At 40.6% G+C, this 21,032-nt stretch overlaps 2 protein-coding genes across 2 annotated transcripts; one reads left to right on the forward strand and one right to left on the reverse strand.

Annotated features, from left to right (window-relative positions):
• Positions 1-1,153: 1,153 nt before the first annotated feature.
• cab39l1 (calcium binding protein 39, like 1) lies at positions 1,154-10,850 on the reverse strand. The gene is made up of 9 exons (XM_062524052.1): positions 10,554-10,850; positions 8,779-8,921; positions 8,502-8,666; positions 8,170-8,288; positions 7,652-7,820; positions 6,075-6,134; positions 5,908-5,973; positions 5,487-5,630; positions 1,154-5,274 (listed from the first exon to the last, which is right to left on the reverse strand). The coding sequence occupies exons 2-9, from the start codon at positions 8,893-8,895 to the stop codon at positions 5,083-5,085; spliced, it is 1,032 nt and encodes a 343-aa protein (XP_062380036.1). The 5' UTR covers positions 8,896-8,921; positions 10,554-10,850; the 3' UTR covers positions 1,154-5,082.
• A 529-nt stretch (positions 10,851-11,379) lies between these two features.
• On the forward strand, positions 11,380-20,386 carry phf6 (PHD finger protein 6). The gene is made up of 11 exons (XM_062525038.1): positions 11,380-11,574; positions 13,276-13,475; positions 13,607-13,708; positions 14,856-14,989; positions 15,081-15,127; positions 16,028-16,191; positions 16,563-16,706; positions 17,060-17,164; positions 18,954-19,087; positions 19,287-19,401; positions 19,698-20,386. The coding sequence occupies exons 2-10, from the start codon at positions 13,344-13,346 to the stop codon at positions 19,399-19,401; spliced, it is 1,077 nt and encodes a 358-aa protein (XP_062381022.1). The 5' UTR covers positions 11,380-11,574; positions 13,276-13,343; the 3' UTR covers positions 19,698-20,386.
• Positions 20,387-21,032: the final 646 nt, after the last annotated feature.

Raw genomic sequence — 21,032 nt, forward strand, 5'->3', positions numbered from 1 at the left:
GCACTTCAGTATGGAGGATGTGATGAAGAGCTTAGAAGAAAACAGGAAGAAAACTAATGTCAGTGAGATAGACCATTCACTACCCAAATGCTTGCAGAGTGCAGAAGGCAATGATATTTATAAAACAGTGCTGAGAGAAAAACAGCAAAGAGAGGAAAAACTACTGATGGAGAATCTGGCCAAGAGAGTGACTTCAGCAAGTGTGTCAGGAGCAGCCAGTTCCACCAAAATTAAGGCCAGCAGTACAATACAGAGTCAAAACAAGCAACCTGAGGAAAGTGACTGCATCTGGAACAAGCAAGATTTGTCAACGCTGTGTGAAACAATGGGCAAAATAGAAAGAGATCGGCGCAGGCTGAGGATGCAGCTGGAACGGGCACAGGCTGAGGTGCAAGTGGAGCGGCAGGAGAGGCAGCGGCTGCAAGGCCTGTTGGACGAGCGCGAGCAGCAGCTGGCCCTCTCCAGACAGGAGGCTGCGCGCTGGGCACTGCAGCTGGAGGCTCAGCAGGCAGAGGGCCGGGCCAAGGACACGCAGGTTCAGGCCCGAGCCACGGAGGCCAGGCAGATGGCAGAGGAGATGGCGCATTGGAGGGCCGCTGCAAGGACAGGGAGAGAGGAAATGAAGGATGCCCAGCGGAAATGCGCCGACCTAATGTGGGAGCTGGAGAGACTGAAGGAGCATCACAAGGTTGAGGAGAAGAGGCTGGTGGAGGCAACTCGACTGGAGGACAATGTCATCCTACAGAAGGTTACACAGGAACTAGAGGAAACTAGGGCCAAGTTGGAAACAGAGGCAGCAAATCATTGCCGCAGTCAGACAGCCCTTGAACTCCTCCGCAAACACTTCGCCAAACAATCTGGATGACAGGAAAATGCTGAACAATTACCAAAAGGAGTCACGGCTCTTGTCTTCAAAGAAGAGTAGATGTGGTAACATCATGCCCTCAATTTCAATATCCATCGCTCAAGATCTCCATGCGCCAAGAAGTCCTTAAATAGTTTCTTAAAAGAAATGTTAAGGATTTCACTGAAATAGTGTTTTGACTTGAAATTATTTCCAGTAAGAAAGGTTACTTTATCATCCCCCCCATTGTTCAATTGTTCTGTTAAATTATTCTTATAATAGGCTGAAGGAAAAGAAGCAAAAACACAATATAATTACTTCTTTATTTTATTTTAATATGCCTCCACACTTTCTTTTGAAATAAATTTTATGTACATGTTTAATCCTCTCCCAGTTGGAAAAAAATATTTGGAAAATGAAACATACAGGAACAAAATGGAAAAGGCAAAGGTGTGAAAAAAAATACTTAGCATAGCAAACATTTACAGTTCAAACCTGACAGAGTTTGGAAAAATAAGTCACCAAAATAATATTCTTTTTAACTGACATCACAAAATTCAACCTTGAGTCTTCAAAGCGGCAGCAGAATAATAACCATGTGAAACCAGGGTAGTTTTTTTAAAGCTTACATCAGAAGTAGTCCGCTTTGTCCAGCACTCATCCTTTTGTCTCCCTGAGAGAGGGGCGAAGTTAAGCTGAAGACTCCAGACTGGATTCAACAGTGCTGCTCTTGAAACTAGTATTCATGCATGATTGATACATTCATCACAACGAGCACTTGATGTCAAAAATACTTTTCAGCCCCCAGGGGCAAACCTCAGCTCTCAACCTGCACTACAATAAAAGGCAATCATATATTAGTTTTTGGAGTTGACATTTTTCCTCAAGTCACACTTTGTGTGCTTTCTAATAGCAAAGCAAGGCATTCTATGCACCAAATTTGCACTTCCTCTCTGCATTATATGTCCCATTTACACAGGCATACTGCAACAGTTCATTTTTCCATGCAGCTGGACACCTTCTGCAGTGTGGATGCAGAAGTAAACAGTGTACATGTTCAGATGAATAGATAATGTGAAGACTGTTGCTCGACAGTGTTGAACACTGTTGCACTTGCTGGTGATCCAACAAGAGTAGTAAACAGTACTTTCAATCTGATAGGCGTAACGGCATGCACAGCGATGTAGTCAAATCATGAAAAATTGATCATTTCAAGTCTGCAGCATTTCAACATACTGAAAAATATAATTTATGATTTGAAAACATTGCCATGTGTCGAGGGTTGAATGTGTCCCCTCCCAAACAATTTCCATACACGGTACATTTACAGCCAAACCAAAACCACAGAATGTGTCCTTACGGAAGTGTACCAACAACAATATAAATGTCCTAAAAATCTCATTGGTTGAAAAAAAGAAAGAAAGAAAAAAAAAAAACAGCCGTACAGTAGCAGGCTGGTTCAAGATATTTACATTCACTCCCATTCAATCAAGAAGGCACTGACACAGTGATTAGTTGTAGAAATAAAACCTATATTAAATCTGCATTTGAAGTATTCACTGCACAGGCGAGTTATATTCATTTGAACTTTGTTGGGTAAAAATAGCATTATAAAACTTTGGAGTAACGTGTGTTCAGAGAAAAATATTTCTAAGAGCAATGTACATGAAGCTAAAACAGAAGTGGCGCAGAGAATCAGTTCTTTCAAACTGCCTGAAAATGCAGATCTTAATCCAAGATCTGAGACTAAATAAAGATAAAACCAAGTAACAGTTTGAATAAGTATACCTGGATTTGCACAGTTTCAAAAGGTGTGCGCTTGTTGTGTTCAATGATTTGGATTGAAGATTGAATGGGAGGAAATGTAACCTTTACAGCAAGTTTCTGCAAACACCAAATGAAAATACAATGGAGACCTCTGCTGGCATAGAGCTGTGGTAAACAACGCTTGTGGGATGAGAGGATGACCTTAAAACTCTGACGTTGTAGGTTACTGGATTTGTGTTCTACATTCAAGCAGAGTTCCACAGGCCATTGTTAAATAGTTCTGGCCAGCACCACTGCAGTAGGTAGCTTAAGTAGCAACTCTGGGTGAAGCCCAAAAGCTCCATATAGCCACTCCGCAACCAAATTTCACATTCAAACATCTGTGGGGGGTTATGCACAGAATTAATTCCTGGCCTGGCTGGAGTTCACACTGCCAGGGTTTGCATTTTCATGTTAAGTGCAGGCCTCACATGGTTTGAAGCCAAATATTTTATTTCAAATGTTTTATAGCATGCATAATTCAGACTACTGCCCCCATCATCCACAATATTATCAACTGAAATAAACTTGTGAAGGAGAAATGAGTACACAGCACTTAGGAACTCAAAACCTATGAGGTATATAAGAAAACATGTTTGTGCAAACAGATTACATAGAATATAAATTTAACTTAAGGTATACCATTTAGGACAACTTTTTTCTCAGTAGAACCCTTTAGCATTTCATCAAAACAGCTTCCAGTGGCCATGACAAAGGCTACTGGAAGGTGTTAAATAGAAACGGACCCAATTAAACTGTAGAACTGAGGCTATCATAAGATCACGTATGATACCACAGTTTGGCTCATTCAAGTTTGACAGTGCAGGTAATGGGCTGGAGTATGAACCATGTTCATGGTCAATTTGTTGATGCCTACTTCAACTGCTTCTTCTGTTTAGGTTCAACTGTGGAATGCAACCTGGCATCCCAAGCAGTTGCCTAGGAATCTGAACAGCATCCGAGAAGCATCAAAATGTCCATCTTGTCACTACAATATTATTACAGTGTATATGTACAGGGTGTTGAGTAAGTCCTGTTTTAAGTGTACCATGTGTTGATACATAACTAAAATTGACCCAACCCTGAAAAGTTTCTGCTGTTTGACTATGAAAATTCCCTAAAACCTTAAGCAAAAATTAAATACCATACCTACAATACTTAATATACAATTCATAAGGAACTAGCCCAAGCAAAGCAAAATACTACTGTTGTCAGAGAGCACAGAGGAAAAACCAGTATCAAAGGGGCAATTAAAATAAAACAACCAAGATGTTGAGGAAATTATTAGTAAGTGCGGCATCAGAGCGCCAGACAGTTACATAATTGTTTACTCTTGAATAGTTCTATTGAGTAAAAAGCCTTAAAGCAATTTCAACCATTTTACCTTAACATAACAGCTTCAAAATAATGTTGATGGTATACTGACTTATACTAGTGACTTACATCCAGAACGCCTGGTATTGCACTATGTAACTTTGGGGTGTCAGTTGAGTAAGTGACCTATTTTGTCACCTTTCAACATAATGGGTACCACTTAAGCATAATTTTTCAACGTGCAAGGCAACCTGACAGACTTTAAAGGAATTTCAGGTTGGTATGTGACTTGTAAGTATGGATAATGGAATTTACTAAAATAAGCTTTTAAACTGGATAAAATGACCTTTTTCCTGTGTATGAAGAATCGCCTTTTCACGTTGAAAAATGTTTCAGACTACCCAGTATGGTGAAAAGTGACGGCATAGGTTAAATTCCAATTTTCGCATTGTGGGGCTTCAAAGTTCATTTAGTTTAAATGGTGGCAGGACATTCTGTAGTGCCTTTCTAAGACCGTCTGTAAGGCTGTCCTCCCCCCATTTCAGAATTATAAGGCTTGTAACAATGAGAAATCATATACACTCTTAAGGTTTGAGAATTATGCTCCATCAAATATTTCCGGTGAAATTTAATGTTAAAGAGAAACGGTTAACTCTTATGGAGATGCGTTTGCATATGGGGAAAGAGCATTTTTCTGGCTATTCCACCAAACAGTCTTGAAAAACATTTGAGGTATTGAAATCGAGTTGGATTTCACACCTTTGTTACTGGCTATACGGTGTCAATGGAGTGTGTGTGGGTCCAACTCACTCCTCTCCTTACAATGTCCCTCTCATTGCCTACACTAAGGAAAATGAGAGGGTCTTCCCGTACAAGAACATTAGCTATCCTTTTCCCATTATTGAGGTCAATGCAAAGAGGAAGTTGGGGGTCTGCAGGACATCACTCTCTCTCCCTCAGCCCTGTAATGCTTTCTGCCCATCTAAAATCCTCTCCCCTTTCTTGCCATTTCTATTGACTTCTCCAACCTCTTCTTTCCTCCTTTGAAACCTCAGCAAGTCCCTGCTCCCACCCCAAATCTCCCTCCTTACGCCATGTTTCCTTGCAGCTCTTTTGATTTAGGATTCCTCCGGCGGCGCAGGCCTCTTCAGGTCCCGGATCTGCTTGATCAGGTAGTTTTTCTCATCACAGAACTGCTCGTCCTCAGAACGGTCCGTCTGGAAGTGGCAGAGGAACTCAACCAGCTTGGTCTGGTTTTTAAGCAGGATGTCCAACACTGGTTGAGTCTTGTTGGGATTGGCCACAAATACCTAAGAGCAAATACACAGGCATCCGATCAGTACTCAAACTTTACACTTGGAACTAATAGAACTAACAGTTTCGATTTGGGGCACTAACTCTGGTCTTTGCACTACTCCGGTCTTCTTTGCCATGGAGAAAGTAAACAGATACAGGAGAGAAGTACACCACCTTTGCCTGACACTGCCACCCTTTCCCATGAATAAAACAATCAGTAACACACCTTGAAGACATGGAAGGCCTCGAACTGGATGTTGCGGCTGTTGTCTCTGAGCATGTTCATCATGAGCTTGAGGTTATCAGCATGGCTGATGTATTTGGTCATGACAGTGAAGTTGTGCCTGTCGAGTAGCAGTTCTCCCAGAAGCTGCAATAGCAAAGATAAAGGAATGAGAAAACGATAACCCAACTACAAATAAACATGGCCTCTTAAACTACCACTGTATCTTAACCTTGCCCATTTCTAACAATTGTGTATAAAACTAATAAACTCTTTAATATCCATTACCATAATGTTCACTTTGGACAAAGGCGTCTGCTAAGCAAGGTAACCGTAACCATAATATGTATTTGAAGGTTCAGACCAAAGAACACACAAGATAGCTCTTAGTGAGGTTCAATTTAAGGTTGCTTGAGAGCCTTACCTTTAGAGACTGTCGCTTGGTAACATAATTTTCAGAATGCAGCAATTTCTCATATTCTGTAAACACCTACAAGGACAAAAGAAATTGATAGGAAAATCCCAATTAGTGCTCTGGGATGGTAGACAACAAAACTAGTAAGATTAGTGATCAAGTACAAATGTTCTTACTCTGTCATAATTTGTCTCCAGGAAATCAGCACACATAATCTTATGCCTGGTCAAGAGGTCCTAATCCAAGAAAGCAATGGATTAAAATACAGCAATAAAGCTCATATTCAACATTAAATCACAGTTATTGAAGACCCTTACAACCAAAGTAAAAAATTAAGCACACGTTTTTGCACCCTTAAAGGGATAATCCGGAGTGAAATGCACTTTAGATCAATTTTTCGGACTATTGGGAGTACATACGTTGAGTTGACACCAAAATCATGTCATTCGGATGTATTTTGAGAAAGTTCGAGTTCACCGTTTTTAGCCAAAACTCGTTAGCCTGGAAGTGACCGGGGCAGGTCCTTTCGCCACTACAAAACGCTATTTGTATACCTCTTCTACTGTTCCAAACAACACTACACTTACGTGGTAGTGAGTAGAGGGTCCCTAAAGCCAGTACCTTCCGGAAATGCCGCTGCGGCAGCTGCGCAACGCTTCAACAACACTTTACTAACATTTCCGGAAAGGTACTGACTCGATTAAATTCATTCTGGACTCTCTATCCGACCACATAAAGACGTGGGGATACTTCGGTTTGGCTTTAGGGACCCTCTACTCACTACCACGTAAGTGTAGTGTTGTTTGGAACAGTAGAAGAGGTATACAAATAGCGTTTTGTAGTGGCGAAAGGACCTGCCCCGGTCACTTCCAGGCTAACGAGTTTTGGCTAAAAACGGTGAACTCGAACTTTCTCAAAATACATCCGAATTACATGATTTTGGTGTCAACTCAACGTATGTACTCCCAATAGTCCGAAAAATTTATCTAAAGTGCATTTCACTCCGGATTATCCCTTTAAAGTAAATTAAAATGTGTGATGCAACTATACAATTAATGTTAGCTAAGGTTATGTTATTATGATAACTCTTAAGCATTGCAATTTCCTGATGTTTGCTATATGCTGGGTAACAGTGAAATCTAAGTCAGCTTCACTGGCTGGGAATGTGTGCACACGCTTAGTACTATAGACATCTGTTGAGGTGGATTGGCCACAGGTCAGCGTTTGTGTTTTTGCAGACCTACAACAGTATCTCTCTGCAGTCTATGCCTGTTCCAGAGATTCCAGATGAAATGACAAAATACATGTTACGGTCACATACGCCACGCTTCTTCTTCTGCTACTTTTATCCATACCAATTGTCCAGTTATTTCTAGGTTTTGGTCTAACATGAACTGTTTTAGCAGATTTACTTGAAATCTCATATGTTCCTAATCCAGAATGTAGGATACTTAATGATTACTTTGATGTCACTCTAAAGCAACTTCTATATAAATTTATATTTGTAGGGTTTACATCTGTCAGGGAACAATTAGTAAACACTAGTTTACTGATGTCTGTAAACCCCTCCCCCGGTTTGTACAAAGATCAATAATAACAACAACAACAACAAACTGATCACAGGAAAAAAACAAGGGGCATGTTAAACATGAGCATAAGGCAACAAATTAGACAAAACCAGGCTTCATAATGCATGAAGGATCAAATTAATTCCACAGACCTTCATCTCTTAAAGCCTGATGAGGAGACGTACCTTAAACGAGGCAAAGGCATCAGATGCAATGTCAAAAGTGGAGAGTTCAACGTAGCCAAAGAAGCGGTAGAAATCCTCTGAAAAGAGGACGGTACGTGCAAGAGGCTCGTGACGCAGGCACTCCCTCAGCATCATCCCACAGTTCAGGGCCACTTCAGGACTCTCGTAGCTGTGTTAAAACATTACATGCAACAACCATGAACCTAGGGCTTCCTGTGTTTGTGTTTATTCAGTGACAATGTGTAGGGATAGCGTGAGAAGTTGAGGCTAACATTTATTCATTTCCTTATTATTCTACTCCACAGGCTTGTGTTGCAGCTGTAAACATCTACAACCATTGCACAATTCCACATGCTAAAAAATACTTCCTCACTCTAGACTGACCACAGCCTACAATGTGTGGGAGTGCAGTCAATCATGCGCAACAAACTTATAGATCTCACTCTGGTCATACAGGATGCCAGGATAGATGGTTAGAGTGCTGTCCCATCTACATGTCCTGAGGCTTGGAAACTTACCCTTTCAGCAGCATGAAGAGGATCTGTGGGTGGGAGGAGATGTACTCCACAGTGGGGGTGCGTGTACCAATCTGACGGCGCACAATGTTGCTAAAGACGTGGACCACATCTTTTTTACCCTGGTGTTCAAAAACAGATGGTTCAGTCCAACAGTAAGTGGTCTGTGTGAGGGTGCGTACACTCTGACTTTGGTTACATGTCAATATTTGACTTATTTGTAGGCCTCAAAGGACAATGTCATCTTCATGGATTCTCACAGATTCACATTTACTAGTTTATAATACCCAAATAAATTTCTAAAGCAGCACAAAGAAGATCATTTTAATACTCACTTCAAAGTCAATCCTTTGAAGGTTAGCAATGAGCGAAATCAGGAGGTTTGTGTTGTAAAGCTCTTGAGCAAGCTGGGCCACTGCTTCTGTCTGGGGCTCTTTATCTGCTGTGCCACAGAGCACCTCTTTCAAGGAAGCCAAATGTTTAGACACCTCCTCTGAAACCTTATAGAGGAATTCAAGTAAACAATTAGGGCAGTGGTAGTGGTACTCAAATATTATGCAAACATAAACAACAAAAAACCTGTCATTCTGATTTTATTGTATGTTTTCTCACCTTTTCAATCTTCTTTGTGTCAGAAGTCTCTAACTTCTCCAAACATGCAACATTTTCCTTTAAACTTTTAACAATCTCTGCTGGGCTCTTCTGAGATTTCCCAAAGGGGAACGGCATGGCGGTCTGACAGCGGGTGGTCTTCACTTGAGTGAAACAGAGAAGTGTCATTATCATACAGTATTATTCAAGCATATTATGACCTGGCTGTATGAAGATGTGGTGTGCTTTTCTTTTATTCCATTTTAAATAACAGTGATCATAAAGATGTGTTGTTTATTCGCAAACTGGTCAAAAGGGGTTCCTCAATTTGTACAGTGACCCGCATGTCTCCCACTGATTGATAAGAGTAGTAAACAATTAAGTCTTCGATGAAATACACATGAATATCAGAAGGTCTTACGTCAAGGAGAAATCAGGATTGCAACTGAAAAGGTAGATTGGAATTTAACTGTTTGTTGAGAACACCGATCCTGGTATGAATACTTCTTATAAGAAGTTAACTCTTGTATTGCGCTTCAGTTCTGATAATTAAGTAAACGTCAATTAATCTTGGGAAACGGAATAAAGCAGCTTTGTTCTTGCAGTAAGGTAGATGACATCAAATTAAACTACTTAAATTGGAATTATTTGATTATGGAGATTAGGCCTGTAGCCAGTGAGGATAACATACCACATGTTTTGAGTTGTTGTGGATAAATGGAAGATGCGAGTTAGTCACTAAATTTAGCCGACTCATTTTAGATCAACGATTGTTTCGTACCAAGCTAGTACTGATGTGTCGTAGTTTGGTAATTAGATGATAGTAACCTGGAGTTAGAAATGCGTATTTACTAGCGGCCTTTAAACGCTTACTATGGATAGGAGCATGTCTGTAGGTAGTCTCCACCCATAAGTGAAGTTGACATCGAACGTTGACCAAAATGTTCGCACGAGCCTAGGTACAATGTTGCAGTGAATCTGTCACCTTAGCCAAGTTAGCAGGTAACACTAACATACAAAGTATCTGACCTGGCAACAAACATTAACGTTACTTGTAACCCTAGTATTGCTGTTTAGCCACATACTTCATCAAACTTACCATTTAAATTTATTTTTTGTTAAACGACATGGTTGTCACGTTTGCACTACCTGCCCCTACACGTTAAAACTTTTAAGAGGATTCACAGTAACGTTGGCTAATGGCAGTTTTCGCAAGGAAAGTTAAGTAGCCTACCGAGCGTTTAAGATTTAAGTTAGCTATTAACAGGCTAAATAGCATAAATTACCTAACTAACGTTGCGAGATCGCAGTGTATCAACCTGACATTGCAAATTTGACGACGTAAATGCACAAGAAGTGTTTCCTTAAGCATTTGGTAGGACAGCTGCTGCGTAACTCAGTGCTATGTTACTGAGCAAAGTTTATCGAATATCACTGATATCAAGGATAGCTAGGTTACATTAGTTTCTGCAACACATTAAACTTAGATTACTAACCGGCCTATCGCTAACTAACCTACGAACTTCGCTCACAGCAAACTATTTTATAATATTTGAAGCGTGTAACTAGCTGCTTGTTAGCAACATCAGCCGACGAACGCTAACGTTAAAGCTACAAAACTAAACTTGTTTCGCTAACAGTTAGTTAACTGTGGAGCTAACGACAGTTTCCTTGTTCAATTTAGCTTTCCTGCCAATCATTCGAAAACCGAAAAAGATCTAACTAGCCTCCTTAGCTAACATTAGCAACAGGCTGGCCCATGTCAGTCAATAGCAAGCTAATGTCAGGTTACTTACCAGGCTCAAAAGTCGGCTTTTAAAAATCACCAAAAATAGCCAGCCTCTGGCTATCTGGATATAGCGAAGTGTAGTTGGGGTTAGCGACTAATAGAAGGTGAATAAACCAGCTAGCGTTGGATCACAAGTTCATAGCTACCAAGGTTAAAACAATGCTAACTTTGGTGCTCTGTTGTTTCGAGAGCGAGCTAAAGTTAAATAACTTCTCTTCCTTCTCCCTCCAGTGGTCCGGTCCTTACGTTACTTCTATGTATCAGCACTGTTACGAGCTAGTTAGCTTGCTAACTACGTGTTCTATCTATCTCAAAGCTAATGGACAGTTACCTTCGCAACAACAGGGTGGGTACGTTTGAAACACCCAGTATTCATAATTGATGTATCCTGTAGCCAATCACTCGAAGAGAACTGGTTAGGGCTTCTTGTGTTCAACAGAACGATGCTGAAATGAACATGAGGGAACTAAATATTTTCTTAGTATGTTCAAGTTAGTTAAATTGATGAGAACTAATTCTAGACTGTGTAGATGAACAATTATTATTTCTCGCGGAAAGTGATAGTTCTAAAATGTCCAATATATTACAAACATTTTATTTGTATGGGCAAAACAGTAGTCTACGGGTTGGTGAATGCTTGGCCAAACTCGAAGAACCGGTTATCGATATTAATAAACGTAACGCATTCATTCGGAAATGCTTATGTAACTATTAATATATTAATTTATTTGTTCTTCATCTCTTTCTTGTTTCTTTTTTGCAAGGTTTCTCATTCCTTTCCTCCTTTTGAACCCATGTACATAGCTCTAACTATCTTGACGGAGCGTGCGTAAGGGGCGTGTATTTGAATGTCTGACAAACGTGCTTTTTGCAGTACGCAACGTCACTCGAATGATACGCAGTGGAGAAGATCCGCAAGCGTAGCTTACCCTGCTCAGTGGGAAGAAGGGTGAAAACACACGCTCGTGGTCACACTTTTCTTTTGCCCCCATCCAGCAGAACAACGTGACAAAAACGCACGAATACGGGTAAGGATCTTCTATGCGCTGCTTCAGCTGTACAGGTATCTGATAAAGCCTTTGTGTATCGGGATAGCAGACAGACTAGTTCGCCAAAAAGTGTCTCTCGGTTTTTGAAGCTGAATGTATCGCGTATGGCGCTCTTCACACTAAGAGCGGGTAAAATCGACTCCCACTGCCCACATCCAACGTGAAATATTGAGGAATGAATGGGAATCTCCTGTTCAACAACCAAGCCATTTGGGAGAGTCCACTTTTAACAACATCGTGTTGGCCTTGTATCCTTTACCGAGGGCCTCGGGGGGCTGTTCGGGGATGGATGTAGCTAGGTCCCCAATGAATCGGAGACGGCGCACCCCCTTTTCATTTAAAATGAGCATGAGAATTAGTTATCTGCCTTGAGTGAGACACTTGCGATTTTACATCAATTAATATTACCGTCATATTTCTTTAGTAGCCATTGGTTTCCGACATTTTGTCAACTTAACGCATGGTCATACTTATATCTTATAGCTTTAGTGAAACGACAAATGTTTCGCAAGCACTTTATAAGCATGTTGTTTACTTGGCTACAGCCTTTGCACGTTTTGTGTCGCGTTGCTAGCGGCAGTGCTGCCCGCCAGAGCTAAGTTCCTGTGTAATCATGGCAGCTACGTCTGGTCAAGGCGTTGTAGCGTTAGCTACTGTAGCACACTTATCTGTCCTTACTTCGCTCCAGATCTGTAAGTCTTAAAGAGCATAATTATATATATTATTGACGATACATTTTATAACTACTTGTTACTTTTACTGATGACAGCAAGTCGCCTAATGGTTGTACATTAGAACATGAACTTCGAACACAATGTTCCTCGCACTGAAACGTTCCATATCTACAAACCACTCTGTATAGTTTGTTAAAATATGTACTACTTTGTTTTACGAAATTCTAATTTTAGATTTAAAGTAATTCAGTCATAAAGTGATTTAAAATCAAGTCAGGCATAGGCCAATGTTTTTCCTCATGCTTTCTTAACCCCCTTTCACCTTCAGGAGAATTCATGTAAACAGTGCATAATGTTTGTACTATATAGCACATTAACACATGGCATTATATCTGGCCTATATGCATGGAGCTATGACTTGGACAGCTTGCTTATCCTGTCCCGTTTTTGTCTCAGCTACCAACATAACCTCACCTATCAAGACATCTATATGTACAGTATAATAACTCCACTAGTTGAAGTAGTAACATCACAAACACATGTTTGGAAAGTTCATTAACATGAGGGCTGTTGATAATTTTTTCTGAGTCCAATGCTGAGCCACAGTGGTCTGCCATATATCCATGACTCATCCATGTAGGTCAGGAAGGCATCATCACTAACTGTTTTCTCTCTCAGCCAAACAAAAATGCAGCAATGTGTGGTTTAAAAGAGGTTGTTAAACGAAAATATCTTTCATTGGAGTTTATAGTCCAATCAAATCAGAATATCCTTGTAGGTTTTACTGATTTATGAAATACTTCTAAATTTTAAAGAAGGTTTTTGATGACTGTCAAGATGAGGTCCTAAGAATATTGCAGGTTTCTACTATAGGATTAGAATAAAGGCGATGACTATGGGTTGTTAAGCTGTTTTTGCACATCTTGTAAAAAGCGGAATTCAATTTCAAATTTCAAATGTAGTTAGTGACATAGATTTACTTTTTCTGTAATCTATTTTTTTCCAGTTATATTTTCATAACATTCAGCCGGACAGAGGAGAGGAGAGAGTGAGTGAGTCAGACTGAGACTTGCCATGTCAGGTCAAAGGAAAGGACCAGCAGCACGGCTGCGGAAATGTGCCTTTTGTAGAACCAACCGAGACAAGGAGTGTGGACAACTACTGGTGTCGGACAACCAGAAGGTGGCAGCCCACCACAAGTGCATGGTGAGGAGCAAGTGGCCAGAAAGGGTCGTCTTTGGTGGGAACAGCCAGTGGGTAAATTGACATACATGGAGCTGAGAGAAATGGTATGCAATATGTAAAGCCTATCTTGTCCTGTGTCTGTCTGCTCTTAGCTTTTCTCATCGGCACTGGTGACGTCTCACTCAGAAAGTGAAAACATTGGGGGATTTTCTGTGGAGGATGTGAAGAAGGAGATAAAGAGAGGAAACAAACTGGTGAGTGACAGAGACACAATTCATCAATAGGGACTGAAGTCAGAATGTACTCCCAGGTCATCTTCCAGTTCAGAGCATACGGTAGTCTTTCACAGAGCATGTAGCATATTGTAGTCTTTTACAGGTAGTACATCAAGTCATTTCCGTTTTCCTTGTAAGGGCTTACCTTGACCATACATGGCATTTCTCGCTCATTTTCCAGTCTTTGTTTGGTAACCATTAGAGTGAACTATTGGCAAAACTACAGGTACTTGGGTGCCAGTATATATTTTAAACTGTCAGCTTTCATGTACACCATCATTCACACTACTTACACTGTACATTAGACACAATACTCTACACATGTTGTTGATCAGACCTTAAATGGCTACAGCAACATAAAGGAATGACCAAAGAATTTGTTGGTATAAGACCCATCATGAGTGTGGCAGGGAGTGGGTCTTGGACAAAATGGCAGACAAAACTGTACTAGACTTCCGGAGATGTTTAACAAAACACCAATGAAAGAAGGTCCCTGCTTTATAACCTCAGTGAAATCACAAAGGCTGCGCTGTTGGTAATGATGTTTTTTGGTTGGACATTTAGTATACTGGCAGTGCATATGGTACTGTGAAGGAGGGTTATTACGCGTCCTGGGTACCAAATGCGACGTGTTTGGGATGGCAGCCAACCAACTATGCATTGTCGTTGCTTCCTGCATCATTTTGTGTGATGTTAAATTGGCTTGGTTGTTGATTGCCCACTGTGGGAAATCCCGTACTTACAGCACAAGTCCCGTACTTACAGTTGTGTACCCGAAATCACTAGCAGCAAATATTGATATTCTGCTATAATGTGCAAGTGTTCTGAACGTTCAAATGGGCTAATTTCATGTACTAGAAACTGACTCATAACTTGTTGTGGTGATGAGTATCAAATGAATGAGAGTGAACTTGCAATTGACAGACAGAGACAAAATTGAGTACAGCGCAAAAACTCTACTACTCACTTTGCTATACATTAAATACGTTGTACGTTGCTGTATGGTAATATCATCATTATTGTTGCCCATGTATCTGACTGTATGGTTTTGTTAGTTCCTCTGTAATTCCCACCCCTTCTCTTCATAATAATGTAATCTGTTTTTTCAATGCTCTCCTATCCTCAGATGTGTTCCCACTGCCACCGACCGGGTGCCACCATAGGTTGTGATGTCAAAACATGCCGGCGGACGTACCACTACTACTGCGCCCTATGGGATAAGGCTCAGACCAAGGAGAACCCTTCCCAGGGCATCTACCTGTGAGTGCTTGGACTTTGACATTGCTATGCTGATATATGACCACTACAGTGTTATTAATGGCACTCTCTTTCCTCAAATATCTCAATGCAGTGTCTACTGTCGCAAACACCGGGATGCCATCCAGGATGCCAGTGATGGTAATTTCTCTACAGCTAAGCTTTCAGAAATCCATACACGTCCATCGAAATATCTTTACTGCAGAGCACTTTTTAACAAGGGCCAAAATGTAAGGCTCTGCTGGTAGTGTGGAGAGAAAGAGTGAGAAAGGGTCCTTTTGAAAGATGCAAGTTGCCAAGCAGGTCACTGAGAATGGTTTCTTGTGTGTAAGGAAAAAAAACATCTACAGACACTACAGTGGCTAGAGTAGAAAGTACACCAAGCCAATGCGTCTGTTTGGACCAGCTAAGGACGGCCTCTACTTGATCATATCAAGTGAACCATGGCCAGGTGTGTTGAAGCGTGGGACCAATGGCCAGGTGTGTTGAACCGTTGGCGAAGGATTGAATGTCCACCCTGGCTGAGATTCTTCTGATCTGTCTCGAAGATCAGTGGATCAAGGGCTTTCTGTGAACACCGTGATCTCAACTAGCTGTAATTGTAGCTGTACAATTTTAGAAAAACATTGTAGACTGTCTTAGGAAGATGTCTTGGACATGCACACTTGTTTTTGAAAATTAATTGGAAATGTAGTTGGTATTTCTAGATCCATCACAGGATAAATTGACAATCTGGTCAATGGAGGTGCTTGAGGCTGAAATGTGTCTGTCTAGACAGTTGCTGTTCACAACTGAACAGATAGAAATAGTCTGAACTATAGTGGGAAGAACTGTAAGAATGAAAGAACTGTTGCAGTTTTAATAAACTCCTGGAGGGAGCATCAGTGGTGTTAGAGGCAGGTTGATGTTCTTTCTGAGTTGATCTGGTCTTTCTGATTCAGGTTTGACAGAGGCCCCTGTCTTTTACTGTGCACTGTTGTGGTCTTGTTCTGTACATCCTAAGGCTCTACCCAACTCCTCCCTTTGTGTGTTTGGTAACAGATGAGCAGGCAGCAGAGGCCAACGATTCAGACTCGTCCCCGCCGAGGAGTAGGGGCCGGGGCCGTTTTGAGAAGGGCCGGATCAAAGGGGTCTCCAGGGGCCAATCAGATGACACTCGCTCAACTTCCTCCCAAGGCATGGATGATACAGAGAGTTCCTCACATGTAAGAATCACCCATCCCAAGCCTGTGTTTTACCCAACACATGTTCTTCTCCAGGTTATTTAATGTATTTGGAAGAAACCTGGACTGAAATGGGTAGACATAGTACAATTCCCCACATAGTGAAACAACCCAATAAAAGTGTAGAAGAGATGATTTAAAAAGATGACTTACATTTCAAATGGTGGCACTGGCAGAGTTGTTTGTGAGATCTGTGTTTTGACGTCTGCAGTCAATAGACATATGTTCCACATTTGATGTTTTTCCTGGTCTTCACGTGTTCTTGCAATCAGTGATTTTGCTCAGGCAAACTACAGGATACTGCACCCAGAAATGCCTCCAATTTGGTCTGCGTGTGTGTGCTTGTCTGTTAGCGAGACCGGTCTCCTCTGAGAAGCAGCCCCAGTGACACAGGGCTTCGCTGTGGTTTCTGTCATGCTGGAGATGAAGAGAACGAGACACGTGGCGTGCTTCATGCCGACAACGCCAAAAAGGTGGCAGCTCACTATAAATGCATGGTGAGTTATTTGCTTACATAGTAGTTGTAGTAGTTTGAGGTGCAGGCTTTAGCCCGAGGTGCCTCCCTCTCTGATGATGCACTATATAATGCACCGTACACAACACAAAGTTATTCACAGACATGTAGATTATCACTGTAAACTGCTCACATTGATAGTGGAACTCCTCAGTCAGAACGATCAATAAAGGTATCCACTTGGTTGAGCTTCAGAAAACATTGAATTTCTTTGAAGTATTTGCTGTATGAGTTCAAAGTAATCCCAGGCAGCTGTGATGTGTTAAGTTTATTTTGAGGTTATACGTTAAGATCATTGCATTTATTACACCAAATATTTTCTCTTTGCCCCAAAAGCTTTTCTCCTCTGGAACAGTTCAGCTCACAACCACATCTCGTGCAGAATTTGGTAACTTTGATGTTAAGACAGTCATCCAAGAAATCAAGAGAGGGAAGAGAATGGTGAGATTTTAGAGAAAAATGTTCTTCTAAAATTCTGTAAGCAATGTGGAGTACCAGTCAGTGGTAATGGTGACATCCCTCAATGAAGATTAATAGTACAGTGCCTATAGAAAGTCATCATACCCTTTTGAAATAGTTACTTTTTTTGTCTTACAGCCTGAAATCAAAACCCATTTTTAAAAAAATCTTTTCCAGTTTTATTAACAAATTTAGCTGTACAACATCAAAATAATGAAAAAAAAGTCAACAGTTCTGAAAATTAATAAAAAATGAAAAACTAGAATAACAGGGTTGGAAAAGTCATCATACCCCTGACTTAATACTTTGTAAAGCTTCCTTTTGCTTTCATTACAGCCATCAATCTGTTTGGATATGTCTCTATTATAGCTTTGCACACCTAGATAGGGGAATATTTGCCCAATTTTCCGTACAGAAATGTTAAAATTTAGTCAAATTCTGTAGGGAATGGCGATGGACTGCTCTCTTCAAGTCAATCCACATATTTTCTATAGTATTTAAGTCAGGGCTCTGACTTTGCCACTCAAGGATATTCACCATCCTATCCTTAAGCCACTGCTTTGTTCTTTTGGCAGTATGTTTAGGATTATTGTCGTGTTGGAAGGCGAATGACCTCCCCATCCTCAGCTGTCTAGGAGAGGGACGCAGGTTTTCCTTAAGAATGTGGGTGTATTTGGCAGCATCCATTTTCCCTTCTATCCTGACCAATTGCCCAGTTCCCGCTGAAAAGAAACATCCCCACAACATAATGTTGCCCCAACCATGCTTCACACTAGGTATGGTGTGTTTTGGGTGGTGTACTGTGTTGGTTTTCGCCAAACATTGCGCTTGGAGTTCAGTGCAAAAACACATCTGGAATATTCTGCTACCATGTGGAAAAAGCTTATATGGTCAGATGAGACTAAGATCGAACTTTTTGGAGACTAAGATTGAAGTTTTTGGACTGAGCTCCAGGCGCTAACCAAACACAGTATACACACCCAAACACACCCAAAACACACCATACCTACTTTGAAGCATGGTGGGGGCAACATTATGTTTTGGGGATGTTTCTCTTCAGCGGGGACTGGGCAATTGGTCAGGATAGAAGGGAATATGGATGCTGCCACGTACACCAAAATTCTTGAGGAAAACCTGCGTCCCTCTCCTAAACAGCTGAGGATGGGGAGGTCATTCGCCTTCCAACACGACAAAAATCCTAAACATACTGCCAAAAGAACAAAGCAGTGGCTTAAGGATAGGATGGTGAATATCCTTGAGTGGCAAAGTCAGAGCCCTGACTTAAATCCTATAGAAAATATGTGGATTGACTTGAAGAGAGCAGTCCATCGCCATTCCCTACAGAATTTGACTAAATTTTAACATTTCTGCACGGAAAATCCCCTATCTAGGTGTGCAAAGCTATAATAGAGACATATCCAAACAGATTGATGGCTGTAATGAAAGCAAAAGGAAGTTTTACAAAGTATTAAGTCAGGGGTATGATGACTTTTCCAACCCTGTTATTCTGGTTTTTAATTTTTTATTAATTTTCAGAACTGTTGACTTTTTTTTCATTATTTTGATGTTGTACAGCTACATTTGTAAATAAAACTGGAAAAGATTTTTTTTAAAAATGGGTTTTGATTTCAGGCTGTAAGACAAAAAAAGTAACTATTTCAAAAGGGTATGATAACTTTCTATAGGCACTGTATATCTTTGCATCACAATAGTGTATGAATAGTACATTAGTGTATTGATATTGCATTAATAGTGTATTGTCCTCTACCAGAAATGCACTCTCTGTACTCAACTTGGTGCCACCATCGGCTGTGAGATTAAAGCTTGTGTGAAGACCTACCATTATCACTGTGGCCTGCAGGACAAGGCCAAATACATTGAAAACATGGCCAGAGGAATTTACAAGTAAGCAACTTAACTCCATTTTGTTGTGCAATACCAGAACTGAAAGGCTGAATTTTGACACAAAGAAGAGCTTAAAAGTGGTGATAAAGTTTTGTAAGCAGTACTGGAGTTTTGTCTCGTTCAAATAGGTTTTTCTTTCTTTAAATTGCTAACATTCATAATGTTTTCATTTCTTTTAAGCTGATGTTGTACTTCACAGGCTTTACTGTAAGAACCACAGTGGCAACGAGGAGCGCGATGAGGAGGACGAGGAGCGGGAGAGCCGCAGCAGAGAGAGGGCTGCAGGCCTGCCCTCGCAAGTCAACGGCAACTAGGTGAGACGCGCCCCTTCGCCCAGGACCGCTCACTCAATAAAGCATTCTGGAAATACAGTATAATGAACCAAATGAGAAGGGCGTAGTTTAGGGTGTGATGCCGCCGTGTTACTTTAATCTCAATGACCGGAGGGCCAAATTTAGTCTCAAACGTGTGGTCTCATTACCGTCTTACTGAGATCATACAGCGTGTATTACCGTCTTGCTAATAAGTCAGCTATACTCAACTATGTACAGCATTTGTCTTGTAAAGCTACTTTGTGTTGTATCAGTAATTGTTGTGTCCTTTTTCACAGATAGTGCTTGAGCGCAAAGTGACAAGACCCATTAGGAGCTACAAGATGGAGAAAAGATATTTTTATATGGTGTTGTACACACAAACTGTCAGGGCCAGCTCTCTCAATATCTTAAAGTTTCCTATTTCTTCTCTTTGATGCATACTTCTTCCCCATTTGTGGACAACAACCACCCTCTATTGGCATGTGCAGATAAGCACGGCGACGCGTTAGAAACATCTCTTCTGCTCAAGACAAACTCCTGGGATCTAGAAGACAAGACGACGGCCATAGGAGACAGAGAATAGCAGAGATTCAAAGAAGAACTCCAAAACTGACCAGACACATGAATACAACGTGAATACAAGTTCTGCATATGACGTGACTGGACAAGAAAGCCTTGTCTCTCAATGCAGCCGAATGTACTGTACTACAATCTCTTCCTTGTGATCTACCATACAGTAGTTCTACTGGATATATTTGATTGAGGCTGCCTTCTTCTCATTTTTATTCATCTTCTCTTCCAAATCTTGAACTTTAATAACTCTGTTGCTGTAATTTTTCTGTCGATATGATTCTTTTTTTTTCTTTTGAAACGTGTATTATATTTTACTACCGTATTATAATCATGATTAATATTGAATATCAGTGGCTTCCTTTATAGTCTGAGTCAGGATTAAACAACATCTGCTAGCATGCATTTTTATTTACCTACTTGCAAGTGATGTTTTTTCCCCCACTTTTTCTTTCGGTGAACAATTCACATTTAATCTCATGAAACCTGATGCCAGGGTACAGCTCCTGTGAAATGATGCATTATTTTTGAAAATAGTTTTGAAACTGACCATTGGGTGGCAGCAAACTATTTGAGAATGTCAGCCATTTTTCTCAGTTCTCATTATTAAACCTAAATTGTTTAGAAAGGTCTAAAGTTAAAATACATGAATGGCTCTCTATCCGCACGGAGTAGTAGGCCTACATTTGCAATTATTTACAATTACAAGGTATAGTTAGAAATATTTGAATGACATGTTATGATCCTCCTAGATTTATAGTACTAGGAACAGTGGAATTTAGTGTAGGTATGAAATGTGACGGTATGTTACACAGACATGATGTGTATAATGAGAGTTATATTTAAGTATACGACATGGAATTTAATAGAGAGCAGATCTGTTGAAACCTCTCTCGTGATTGTGACTGAGGATGTATGGTTTTCCAACATATAGCCTACACAGCCTATACAAAATCTTTGTTTCTGAAAGAGTGTGATGTGATATTTGGATACCAAGGTAGTGAGAACACTCACCCCACTGTATATTGGCAGGGTGTGGAATGTCACAGGTTTGGTGAACA

Source organism: Sardina pilchardus, chromosome 21, assembly GCF_963854185.1.
Source record: "Sardina pilchardus chromosome 21, fSarPil1.1, whole genome shotgun sequence".
Lineage (NCBI taxonomy): Eukaryota > Metazoa > Chordata > Actinopteri > Clupeiformes > Clupeidae > Sardina > Sardina pilchardus.

Bases quoted from the DNA above. Each gene is read 5' to 3' on its own strand.
- phf6 (XM_062525038.1), top strand. From the start codon at position 13,344: ATGTCAGGTCAAAGGAAAGGACCAGCAGCACGGCTGCGGAAATGTGCC. The intron at 16,192-16,562 runs GTAAGAATCACC...CTTGTCTGTTAG, and splicing joins ATACAGAGAGTTCCTCACAT to CGAGACCGGTCTCCTCTGAG. The intron at 19,088-19,286 runs GTAAGCAACTTA...TGTACTTCACAG, and splicing joins ATGGCCAGAGGAATTTACAA to GCTTTACTGTAAGAACCACA.
- cab39l1 (XM_062524052.1), bottom strand. From the start codon at position 8,895: ATGCCGTTCCCCTTTGGGAAATCTCAGAAGAGCCCAGCAGAGATTGTT. The intron at 5,974-6,074 runs GTAAGAACATTT...TTGTCCTTGTAG, and splicing joins TGGAGACAAATTATGACAGA to GTGTTTACAGAATATGAGAA. The intron at 5,631-5,907 runs GTAAGGCTCTCA...TTGCTATTGCAG, and splicing joins CCAAGCGACAGTCTCTAAAG to CTTCTGGGAGAACTGCTACT.